The sequence below is a fragment of the Prionailurus viverrinus genome, chromosome E3 (assembly GCF_022837055.1).
Source record: "Prionailurus viverrinus isolate Anna chromosome E3, UM_Priviv_1.0, whole genome shotgun sequence".
In the NCBI taxonomy this organism is placed as follows: Eukaryota; Metazoa; Chordata; class Mammalia; order Carnivora; family Felidae; genus Prionailurus; species Prionailurus viverrinus.
This window is the reverse complement of record NC_062576.1, coordinates 9,545,601-9,557,904: the sequence shown is the minus strand read 5'-3', so window position 1 is coordinate 9,557,904 and position 12,304 is coordinate 9,545,601. Positions and strand designations below refer to the sequence as shown.

At 56.9% G+C, this 12,304-nt stretch overlaps 1 protein-coding gene across 1 annotated transcript in view; it reads left to right on the top strand.

The window, feature by feature from the left end:
• The first annotated feature begins 965 nt into the window (after window positions 1-965).
• Window positions 966-12,304, top strand: part of SRRM3 (serine/arginine repetitive matrix 3) — a 33,799-nt gene continuing 22,460 nt past the window's right edge. The window contains exons 1-2 of the mRNA XM_047839339.1: window positions 966-1,364; window positions 7,724-7,825. Of these exons, the coding sequence (XP_047695295.1) occupies window positions 1,132-1,364; window positions 7,724-7,825 (335 nt within the window). The 5' untranslated portion in view covers window positions 966-1,131. The remainder of the gene's footprint in view (window positions 1,365-7,723; window positions 7,826-12,304) is intronic.

The following is a 12,304-nucleotide window of genomic DNA, read 5'->3' as shown; positions in this document are numbered from 1 at the left end:
AGCTGGAGCCTAGGAGAAAGGAAATGGAAATAGCTCAGGAGGTGCCTCCCCTCTGTCAAGATAGGTCCTTGGTGTGTGTGTGCGTGCGTGTGCTTGCACGTGTGTGTATGCCTACTCTACTTTGAGCCTAGTGTGGAGTCTTACCTTTCAAGACATGCTGACGCCCACCTCGCCCTGAGCCTGCAGGAGGATGTGGCTGTCTGGAAAGCTAATGTCAGTGCCAATTTGGTTGTATCTTCAGAAGCAGTGTTTCCAGAACAAAGGAGGGGACAGACCTGTGGGGCTTCAGTCTGGATCTGGCCCACCGCTGGAAGGCTGGCTTTGGAAAAGTTGGCCAGATCAACTGCAACCTGCGTCTGTGGTGGGAATGCAGTTGACTTCATCTTCCTATCTCCGCAGGGCTGCCCCGGGGAGCTGGGGACACACGTGACCGCATGGGCCAGCAGGACAATGGGTGTTTGGGGGGAGGAGGTGGGGGGTTCAACTGAGGCTGAAGGGAAAAACAAAAATAAAACAAACAAATTTTACCTGGGGCACCTGGCTGGCTCTGTGTGAAGAGCATGTGAGTCTTGATCTCAGGGCTGTGAGTTCGAGCCCCACGATGGGTGTAGAGATTACTTAAATAAATAAATAAACAAATAAATAAGCAAGCAAGCAAGTAACCAAACTTAAAAAACAACAACAACCTAACACGTTTTCCCAGAGACCAATGTGGTTGCCTACAACCACAAGGGAGTTGCAAGCAGAGGCTAGAATTCAGGCCCAGGAACTGGTACAGGGGAGAGAGGGTTGCCCTAAGCGGTTGCTAGGTCCCTCCCTGGAGAGGACTATTCCAAGCACAGGGCCCTTAGAGGCCATCTAGTCCAACCTGCATGAACCCACTTTACAGATGGGAAAGCCTGGGGTCCAATCTCCCCTCATGCCCTGAGGCGTGACCCAAAGGTGCTAACCTGACGTCCGCCCCCCTCTGCAGCTTGAGGGGGAGCGGATTAGAGCCATGAGTGGGCCTTTAAATCTCCAGGATTAACCCGCGCGGAGAGGAGCTTAGCAGGTGGCCGAGAAGTGACCATCCCGCCTGGTGTCTGTGTCTGTCTCGCAGGGCCGAGGCCAGCGGCTCCGGGGCCAGCCGCCATGTCCTCCACAGTGAACAACGGGGCGGCCGGCATGCCGTCCCCACCGGACGCGGCGAACGGCTTCCCTCAGCCGGGGGCCTCCTCGGGGACCTGGCCGCGGGCCGAGGAGGAGCTGCGCGCCGCGGAGCCGGGCCTGGTAAAGCGCGCGCATCGCGAGATCCTGGACCACGAGCGCAAGCGGCGCGTGGAGCTCAAGTGCATGGAGCTGCAGGAGATGATGGAGGAGCAAGGGTGAGCGGGCCAAGGGGCGGGGCGGGGCGGGGCCGGGCGAGGCTCGGACTGCAGTCAGGCTGGGAGGGGCCGCACTCGGAGCCAGTCCAGGTGGAGCCACTGCAAGGCCAGAACTTGCCTTCTTGTATTCATTTATCAACCGTCTTGGCCGCCTGCTCTACGTCAAGCTCTGAACTAGGCTCAGATTCACAGAAGCCAAGGAGACACACAGTCCATGTCTTCCAGAAACATCCAGTCCGGGGGGGGGGGGGGGGGGAGAAGCATGCAAACACCTATGCCAACCAACTCAAGGTCTCAGTTTCCCCTTCTCTGAAACAACTCTATTGAGCTTCCTGGACTGTGCCAAGGTGGGTGCTGCAGCCAGGCAAGAGGGGACGATGGGCTTTTTTTAGTACAAGGCTACCTGTGGTTTCAGCAGAGGAACCCCAGCCAGCAGCCACACCCAGAAGGTTCAGTGTTACCTGTCCCGTTCAGACCCAGTCACAGGGACACACAAGTGCGCCAGCCACCGTGCTGCACAATGTTGGAGCTGGATCAGGGCCACTTCCTCAAAGACTGCCCCTCACTCCCTCCCCGACTGAGAAGAGAGACAACCATGTTCAGAGCCAACTCCAGCATACAACGGATTGGAATCGTGGTTAAAGGACAGGACAGGAGAGGACCAAGCACTTCAGGAGCTCAGAGGAGAGATTCTGAGAGGAGACATTCGAATGGGCCTTGAAGGATGAGTAGGAGTTCGCCAGGGCTTGTGCATCGATCAGTCAGTAAGGCTCTTTTTAGGGACTTTCCTCAAAAGTCCAGTGGAGACAGGACAGGCCTGACACATGGGGCTGGAGGCACAGAAACAGAACAAAGCCATTCCCACTTGTGCAGCTCTAAGGAAAGCTGGTGGTCTTGAGTTTCCATTTTGTATCTACCCTGAGGATTTTGAAACTATTGGGCTGGCTGTTGAGGGAGTCAAAGTGAGGAGCAGGGCCCGCCCATCAGACTGGCACTGTTGGGGAGCTGACAAGTTGGAAATGCCCAGTGCACTGGGGCCCGGAGCCACCCTGGGACAGACAGCCTGTGTACAGAAGTGCTCCTAAGCCTCGCCTTTGTCCGTCCAGGCCTCTGGGCTCCCCAAGAGGCAGCCAAGACATGGTTCACCATCACTATAGAGCCCAGGAAGACACTGAGGCTCAGACAGAGACAGTCCCTGGCTGCAGGCAGAGCCAAGGCTGGGCCCAGATCCAGGGTCCTCAGGGAGGCTGCCAGGCAGGGCCCCTGAGACACAGAGACTCAGTGTTCATCTCCAGCTGGGGACCAGGTGGGGGTGGGGGGGGTCCCTGCCGAGAGGGATAAATGGATGGAAAGCAGCTGAAGGCAGACGGAAAGGAGGCTTCCAGCTGGCAATGAAACCAGGTTTGATGAGCCGTGGATGTGGACAGAGGAAATGAGGTCCCCAGGGGCAGGGTCAAGTAGGGGTGGGAAGAGGAGAGCCCATGGACCTCATTTCAACCTGCAAATCCCAATAAGTTGGGGCGACTTGGGCAGTGAAGGGTTGACAGGCAGGTGGGCGAGTTGAGGGAACAGGAGGGGCGCCTGGGCCAGAAGAGGGCCAGCCTTCTGCGCTGCATTCTTGGAAACTGTCCCCTCCCCCTCCCACAGCCCCACCTCCTTCCTGAGCCCCCTCTCTCCCCCTTGAAGAGCCCCATCCTCCCAGGGAATCCCTAAGGCACCCCTCTCATGGTGCTCCTCCCCTCCCCAAGCCTCCTCCCCTGGCTGAATCTCCCTCTCTTCCAGGAGCCCCCAGACCCTCACGGCACACAAGAAGGTCATCGCAGGATGAGGGCAGCCTCACACAGAAGGGATGGTCAGGCAGAGGTCATTTGACCATGACCTCAGTGTTGGTCCCCTGGCATCAAGGACCGTGCCTCTCTGGGACGCACCCACTAGGTCTCCAGTCAGGACCCCTTACCCTACCCAAGCCCTCACTCCAGATGGTCCTTAGCCTGGAGTCTCCTGTAAAGCTAGCTCTCAAGTCACCAGTGCCCCCCCGCCCCCAAACCCCTAGCGGCAGCCTGGTCAGTGGAGGGCATAGCCACTCCGGAACCCAACAATCCAGAACTGAGCAAGCTATGGCTACTGGGAGTTGTTCCACGTCCTGTGGGCTAAAGATGTACAGGGCTCTCCCACCTCCAGCCAGTCCCCAGAAGGTGCTCCACAAACACTGGGGACCCTTGCTCTGTTACAAAATCCGGTCATTAATATCCATTTCTACAAACATTCGTTCATTCGAGTCTATTTACCAGGTTCTCAGGCATTTGACAGATATTCCCACTAGTCACAGGAACACACATTCTTTGGCCCCATTAAAAAGCAATCCCTTCCTTAATATTGATGGATAGATGGCTAATTCACTGGTGATTGATGCTGCATTGGAATCACCTTCACGCAGCCTGCAATCACCATGGGGCCAGGGACAGAGTCCCTCGCCTGTGTGATGTGCTGTTCCCACCCCAGCCCCAACCTGTGCCCCTTCCTCTGCCCCGGAGGCGGGCAGAGCCATGCTCTGGGGCTTGGAGCTTGGAAGCCTCCCTTCTCCCTGTTCTGTTTCCATCAAATGGGAAGAGGAAGACCGCCCACCCTCTCCGAGCTGGAGTCAAGAACAAATTAGTGACCCAGGGACCCAGGAAGTGATTACGTAGGAGCATCCCAGTCTGGGTGGAGACAGGCAGAATGAAACATTTTCAACTCTGAGGACCTCTTTTAGAATGCAGTATTCTGGGACACCTGCATGACACAGTCAGTTGGTTAAGCATCTAGCTCTTGATTTCACCTCAGGTCAGGATCTCACAGTTTGGGAGTTCAGGCCCCGCATCGGGCTTTACGCTGATGGTGCAGAGCCTGCTTGGGATTGTCTCTTTCTCTCTGGCCCTCCGTCGCTTGTGTGCTCTCTCTCTCTCAAAATAAATACATTTAAAAAAATTTAATGCAGTGTCCCCTCACCCTGCCCCAGCCTCAGAGGGCGGTCCAGGAAGCAACGACGAATTTGGCACATCATTCCCTCATGGCCCATAGAGTGGAGGCGAGACAAGGGAGCCAGATTGCCTGAGCCAGGCGGCTGGGGCACTGAGACAGGTGTCATTGCTGTCCCTGTCCCCAGTCCCCTGGCCAAGCCTTCGACTTCCAGTCTGGCTTTGGCACGGCCGCCAGGCCTCTGCATGGCAGGCACTGCCACCTTCACAAGGACGGGGTAGCAGCCTCCCTACCTCGGCCTTTGCCTCTGGGAGAACAGGGAGATGGACCGGAGGTGATTCCCGACCTGGGACACTGCTGACCTGGCAGGGGTGTAGGGTGGAAGAAGGCAGGGAGCCTGGGACAGCTAGACCCTCGGTCCCTCCTGCTCTGGGACAAAGGGTCCTTGGTCACTACTATTTATTGGGCAGCTATTATGTGCCACGCACTGCGCAGAGTGCTTTGTAAGCATCATTTCCCTTAATCCTTGTGACAGCCTTAAAAGACAAGTCACTGTCCCTTTTCACAGATGTAGAGGTCAAGGTCACAGAGCTAGAAAATGGGGGGTGCCAGGACTCAAACGCAGGACCGCCTGGTTCTCGGACCTCTTCCCTTAATCACTGTCCAACGTGGCCTCAGCTGAGGGCTGACCTCAAGAGATACGAGGGAACAGGAGACTTGAAGGCAGAGGTTGTACCTGACACCTCTTTGCCCAGTAACCAGACGGTCATCCCTGGGTCCCCACCTTCTCCTAGCAAGATGCTCTGGGGCATAGAGGGGTCCTCCCTAAGCCTCCAAGTCGATTCAATCCAGCACTCCCGGCCTCCCAATGGCCTGCACTGAAGTTCGTCAACTTGCCTCAGACCTGCCTGCTCTGGGATGGGCCCTAAATTCCTGCACGTGTCCTGCTCCAGGTCTTAGCAAACCCTGAGTCCTGCTCCTACCTCCCGGCCCCCTATGCTCCATAGACTCCAGGAGTCTGGGGAACTTGGGCCCTGGCCTGAAGCCCATCCCACTCAACTGGGGATGTGGCCCAGCCTCGCTCTTGGACCATCTCCCCAGCCCCACCAGGTCCAGGGCCCCATGGCCTGAGACAGCCGGCCTGTCTCTCCCACCCAGAGATCCACGAGTCAGGGTCTGGGCAGCGTGGAAGGGCCTCTGCTGTCTGTCTCAATGTTGGTGCCAATGACAAGCTGGTCCCCTGAGGAGAAGGCGAGAAGGGAGCAGTTCCCATGTACCTGCACTGCTCAGAAAAGGGGCCACCACCCCTTCTTCCCGGGCACCAGGACAGCCCAGCCGACCAAGGGCTCTGCACTGCCCAGCAAACAAGGCCAAGGCACCTGCAGCCAAATGCCCGAGTCTGAGCCTAACAGGGACTGAGGTGGACATTGATGAGCATGAGCCAGTCGGCAGGCGGTCCCCAGGTCCCAGCCACCCTGCATCCTGGATGCCTTGCTGTCCACTTCTTCCCCTGGGTCCTCCCGCCCACTCCCCACGCCCACTGCCCAGCTCTGACTTCACGGTCTCCCACACAAAGCCCTGCAGTAGCCAGTGCCGGCCTCCCTGCCTCCAGATCCCCCGCCTCTAGCCACGCAGCCACCAGAGTCAGGTGTCCAAAACGAACATCCAACCTTCAAACTGTTTGATGCCTCTCCGTCACCAGTCACTCATTTGTCAAAGCAATTTGGAGGCCACATGTGGCAGGCAAGGTGCCAGATGCTGGGACACAATGGCAATCCAGACAGACAAGGTCTCTGCCCTCAGGAACCCCCAAGCCAGTGCAGGATACAGAGGAGTCGGTCAACAGGTAACAACACAGGAGCTACCTGCTGGGACCTGGAGGCACAGGTTGCTATGGAAACACAACCTAACCTGGTCGGGGGTATCTGTCCTGCGGTAAACAGCCCATGAGTCACGTCTTTGTGCTTAGCCATGATTATTTCCACTGGCTAAACCAGGAAGTTAATTTTGTGAGGCAAAAGATGTGCTCATTTCTTCCGGCTTTTGAAAGGAATTGCCAGATTGCTCTCCAAAAAGGCTGGGCCAATCCCAAATGCTTGTTGGAGAAGGGGAGGGGAGGAGGGTAGGAGAAGAGAGGGGAGGACAGAGATGGGGTCCCTGAGAGGCAACAACGTGCCATTTTCATGGACAAACTGAGTGCGGAGGCCTGGGTCTGCTGTGAGGACAGAGTGGATGGTGAGTGAAGGACAGAGACAAGACGGGACCCCGGTCCTGTTTTGCCACCATGTTTTCCATCCAGGACAATGACCTGCAGCCAGAGATGGGAGGGTGAGGGGATTAGGAGGCCAAGATTCATCCGGCAACAGACGCGATATCTGCTGTGTGCCAGGCACAGGGCACGGGGCTGAGCGCTGAGTGAGCGAAGGCCCCCACACCCTGCCCCGGGGCAGCATGGACACAGGCTGGAGGGGGAAATGCCAGAGGAGCCAAGAGGCTGTCACAGGGATGCAGTGACAGGGGATGATGACTGACCCCAGGGTGGGAGCAAGGGTGATAATTCAGGACTTTGGTCCATAGCCTGAACCCAGGCTTAGGGAGGGAGGGGGAAGAGAATAGAGAAGTTGGGGGACTCCATTCAAGACCAGACTTGGGGCTCGCAGGTGGTTCAGTCGGTTAAGTGTCCGACTTCGGCTCAGGTCATGATCTCATAGTTTGTGGGTTCAAGCCCGGCATCGGACTCTGTGCTGACCGCTCAGAGCCTGGAGCCTGCGTCAGATTCTGTGTCTTCCCTTCTCTCTGCCCCTCCCCTGCTCTCTCTCTCTCTCTCTCCCTCTGCAAAAATAAACATTAAAAAAAAAAAAAGACCAGACTTCCCCCACCTCCCCCCCCCAAACAGGGAAGCAATGGATCTGGTACTGGGATCTGGGACAAACCGCTTGCAGCCTCGCTCTTGCAGAGGTTGGGATGAGTTGAGGACTTCCCAAGGCTATTGTAAGGATCAGGAAAGCGGAAAAGTCCTGGACCTTCACTTCTCCCTTAAAACGTCTCCAGAGAGTGACTGCGGCCTGGACGTGGGAGGGTGACCTGCCCTGGGAGTGGGGGGGACCAGGAGGAAGGGCACAGCTTCCTCCCCACAGTCTCCCCCCCCTTCCCCCACCTCCCGGGACAACTCTTCCCTTTTTTTGGTCCATTTGTTTGGCTGGTCGTTGCTTGTTTGTTTAGTTGGTTGATTGTCTGGTTGGGCGCAAAAAGCCTTGAGCTTCCCCAGGGCTGAGAGCCTTGCTTGGTCGTGTGACCTCAGACAGGTCTTTGCAAGCTGGAAGGTGCACTTGTGATGGGGGGGGGGGGGGGAGGGAAAGAAAGCCAAGAGGGCAGCCCTCACCCTCCCTGTGCCCCTGCAGGTACTCGGAGGAGGAGACCCGACAGAAGGTCAGGACTTTCCGGCAGATGCTGATGGAGAAGGAGGGAATGCTGACCAGGGAGGACCGGCCTGGAGGCCACATGTGAGTGCTCACTGCTTGGGGGTAGGGGTGGGAGAGGGAGGGTGATCCGGAAACTTCAAAAACGTTCTGACCCCAGCGTGGCCGCTGGCTGACAGTGTGGCCCCAGGCTAGCCCCACTTCCCCAGTTATTACCACCTGTAAAATGGGCCCCGGAGTAAGCACGTGTTCCGGAAGGTGGGAACCGACACACCGAATGCCATTGCTAGCGTGGCCAAAGAACCATCAGGTAAAGAGACCAAGGGCTCCGCAGGGGTCACATCTTGCGCCCGTCACAGGACAGGAGGAACACCAGTGTGCCATGGGCCGTGGGCTTGGCATCCAACAGGGGAGCTATGGGGAGGCAGATTTATCTGGGGTTAGAGAAACTGGGGACAAGAATGCCACACAAGAGTGCGGCAGGCTGCTGTAGGAGTGTGAGGGCAGCCTGTCCCTGCGCCAGTCCCGGCCCCACTGCATGGCTGACCGCGCCCCATGCCTAGCAGGCAGTGCGCACTGAGGGGGCTTCATGGAATCCACTCAATGGGCCTTCCCCTCCCCTCACTGAGCCTCAGAGCCCCACCCGGTTCTGGCTCTGGGCGGGACAGAGGCTTCTAGAGCAGCCAAGATAAATACTCCTGGCATTTCTTCGGGGGGGGGGGGACTAATTTGAGGAGCAGGCATTTTGCCAAGGCCCCTAAACCCCTGTCACTTTTGCTTACACCCCAAACAAGAAGAGAGCAGCATGTTCTGAGAGATTCTCCTGTTGAGGACAGAGAGAGAGAGACAGAGCACAAGTGGGGGAGGGGCAGAGAGAGCGGGAGACACAGAATCCGAAGCAGCCTCCAGGCTCCCAGCGGGTCAGCACAGAGCCCAAGGCGGGGCTTGAACTCACAAGCCTTGAGATCATGACCTGAGCCAAAGTCGGAAGCTTAACCGACTGAACCACTCAGGCGCCCCTCCTGTCGCCATTGTCTTAAAGACAAACAGCATCGCAGGAGTAGCCAACCTGGGTGGGCAGCGGGGAAGCCCTTTCTTTGTCCTTCTGGATGGCTGGGGGCTCCGGGGGTGGGGGAGTCCCGCCGTACCCCACCTAAACCTCACCTCTCTGGTTCAGGTATGGAGAGGAGCAAACACAGGGCAGTGGAGGCTTGCGAGGGGCTCACGGGTAATCTGGGGGAGCCAGGCGATAAGGTGGCGCTAATCACCACCTCCCTCTCTGCAGCCGCCCTCAACTCACAGCACCCTCAGCCACTCCCGTGCCCTCCCTTCAGTGATGCCCATCCAGCCCCCTGCCCCCCACCCCCACCAAGAGCAGGACAGCACCTCTCTTCCCTTCCTAAAGCTCCTGAGACCCGGATCCTCCTGCTGCTGCCCGCACCACCTCCAGACTCGGAGGTCCTGGCTTTCCCACTTGTGCCCCCCTCAGATCACCCCAGCGCTTTTCTGGAAAATCACCCTCCTCTACACAGTGCAAGGGACAGAGGCCTGTGTGGACTCTCCTGCCACTTTCCCTGGCCCTTCCAGCAAGAAGCGTGCCCTTCTCCCCTCTTCCAGGCTCCTTCCTTCCTTCCTTCCTTTCTTTTTTATTTTAATGTTTATTTATTTTTGAGAGAGAGAGAGAGAGAGAGAGAGCGTGCACACGCACCCGCCCGCTCGTGAGCAGGGGAGGGGCAGAGAGAAGGGGAGAGAGGATCTGAAGCGGGCTCCATACTGATAGCAGAGAGCCTGATGTGGGCCTCGAACGCACAAACCACGAGATCATGACCTGAGCCAAACAAAGTTGGACACTTAACTGACTGAGCCACCCAGGTGCCTCCCAGGCTCCTTCCTTTTAATTGAATTCCCCGTCCTTCCTCAGCTCTGCTTCCTCCTCTGGCCACTGTCCCACGTTTTTCTCTCCTTTTTCAATCGAATTTCTGTAGACCATGAGGCACGTGTTGCCCCTACTTCCTTAGGCCACGCAGCCACAGCCGTGGTCGGCTTCCGCCCCAATCCCTGGGACCTGCTGACACCAAGGCCTCCAGAGTCCTACTTCCGGTGGCCCGTGCTTCTCGGCAGGCCTGGCCTCTCTCTAGTCGGGGCTACCACTGTGCTTCCCCTTCTGGAAGCCTACTTTTCCCCTAGCTTCTGTGTTTCCTCCTGCCTCCCCTGGTGGCTCTCTCTGTCTCCCTTCGCCCCTGCCCTCCTCCCGGATGTTGGGCCCTTCCCTCTGCCTTCCCTCTTCTCCCCAGGAGGGGGGGATCCCACCTGTTCCCCTGCTGAGATGCCTCCAGTCAGGGGGTGCTCTCAAGTCTTTGCCAGGGGTCTTGATCATATCTTCCCCTGTAAGAACCAGGATGCACTGGGAAATTCACCAGCGTGTCCATCATCAGAAGAAATGTCCTTGAGGGTCTGTGCTGGGTGTCCCCCCCCCCCACCCTTCCCCGTGCTAGGAGCAGGGAGGAGAGGAGGGGAAGGGGGCCCCCTGGGGAAGAGTGTAGACTAGGCTGGGTCCTGGGATTCCGCTAGCTAGCGTGTTAGAAGATGCTATCAGAAGACTGATCTTTATCGGTTTTGTTTACTGCTCTATCTCTGGTACCTAGAGCACTGCAGCTCGCCCCGATTTTCCCCAAAGCCTGGGTTTCCTCCTCTACGTGGGAAAAGGGGTGGGGCCGGAAGGTTTCTTCTAGCTCAGGGAGCCAAAACGATGTGAAAATAGCACTCCAAACGGTGACGGAGGCAAGCTAAGGAGGCTGACAGTGGCCTGGATAATAACTCGCAGGCTGGGAGGAGCCCGAGGCCCAAGGCAGAGAGGTGACAGGGAGCTGGTGACCGATGGGTCGTGTGCCTTCCTGTGGACCTGGCAACAGACCGTGGATCTTCGCTTCCTAGCTCGGAGTCTGGGGTAGTGGAGGGAGAGTGTGGGCTCTGGTGTCAGACACGTCACCTGTCCCAACCTCCAAGCTCCATGTTAACCCCCCGGGCCCTGGATCCCAGCTCGACCGCACCCTGGCTGTGTGACTTGGGCACGTCCTTGACTTCTCTGGGCCTTTACTTCTTTACTTATAAAAGGGACCACTCAGCAATCTCTGTGCTCATGCCTCTGGCTTCCTGACCCCGATACCCCAACCCCCTCATGGACTGGATTTTGAGACATGGAGAAATCCAGTGCCCTCTTAGAGGGAGGTGACAATGCCAGAGCCAGTAGAATGTCACCTCTCAGGAGGAAGAGAGGAGGGATATCTGATTTTAACCCTCCATGGACTGTAAGAGCCTATGGTACCTCCCCTTCAGGAAAAGGGTCTTAAAGGGGCAGGATCACTCCCAGTGATCTTAAGTAATCTACCAGTTTGAGTGACCGTCTCTTGAGACAGACCGCCAGGACACCATATTGCTGCAGTACTTGGACTGGATTCCATAGCCGGTGGCAGCCGGTGGAAGGTTTGGGGGAGGTGTGATGTGGTCAGACAGTTGTTTGGGGACTTTCTTCTTGGAAAGAGGAATCAGAAGGGTGACAGGCGGGGAGAACCGTGGGGCAGCTGGCATGGTAATCTGGAAGCCAGATGACAGACAGGAGTCAGGTCCCAGAGACATTGAGAGAGGACACGCCTTTGTCCTTGCAAACTGATTGATGTTGGGAGCCTGTCTTACCCCCGAAACCCTCTGTGGTTCCCCACCATCCACGCAGCCCTGGACGCCCTGGCCTCCTACTGAAGGCTCTCCACACTCTCAACCCAGCCTGGTTCCCGCTCCCAGCCTCAGGCAGCAGCCAGCCCGACCTGCAGTTCCCAGCTCCCTCCTGCTGTTCCCAGGTCCATGCCTTTGCTCACCCTGGGCCCTCGGTCTGGAACACCCTGGGCCCCTCTGCACTGGCTCTAATTCACCCCATCATTCAGGGCTGCCTCTAAAAACCACTCCACCAACATTCCCGGGATAAAAGTAAACCGTTTTCCTCTTTGGGATCCACACAACGCTTTCTTACTTCTCGTGGTTGCTCTCAGTTCTATTTTGTTTTTTCCCTCGCTCTAATAGACAAGATTTAAGAATAATTGTTTTCCTAGTTATGTAACATGAAAAAAAAATGCTCGGGAGAGAGGGTTTCTGGAAAACAATATTCATAAGCTACTCCCTAACACAGTGAGCAAATTCCAGTCTTTTGTTTTTTCCTGTGCATCCGGTTTGCTGCATAGTGCGACATCTCTGTGCCTCATGGTTTTATCTATAAGATGGGAATTTTCATGATGGTACCTATGTCACAGAGCGGTTTGAGCATTAAATGATTAAATGAGATAAATACAGACACAGTGCTTAGAATCGTGCCTGACAATACGCCCCCATGCACTGTGTGGAGCAAGGGGAGGGGCCTCAGGCCTGACTCATCCCTGTTCCCGCCACCTGTCCTGCCATCCTGTCCATCCCTGTTCCTGCCACTGCTGTCCCTGTCCCAGGCCCCAGGCAGACCTGGCATGCCGGCTGAGTGAATGAGCTGGGAAAGCAGACCCTTTGCCTGGAATCCTCCCC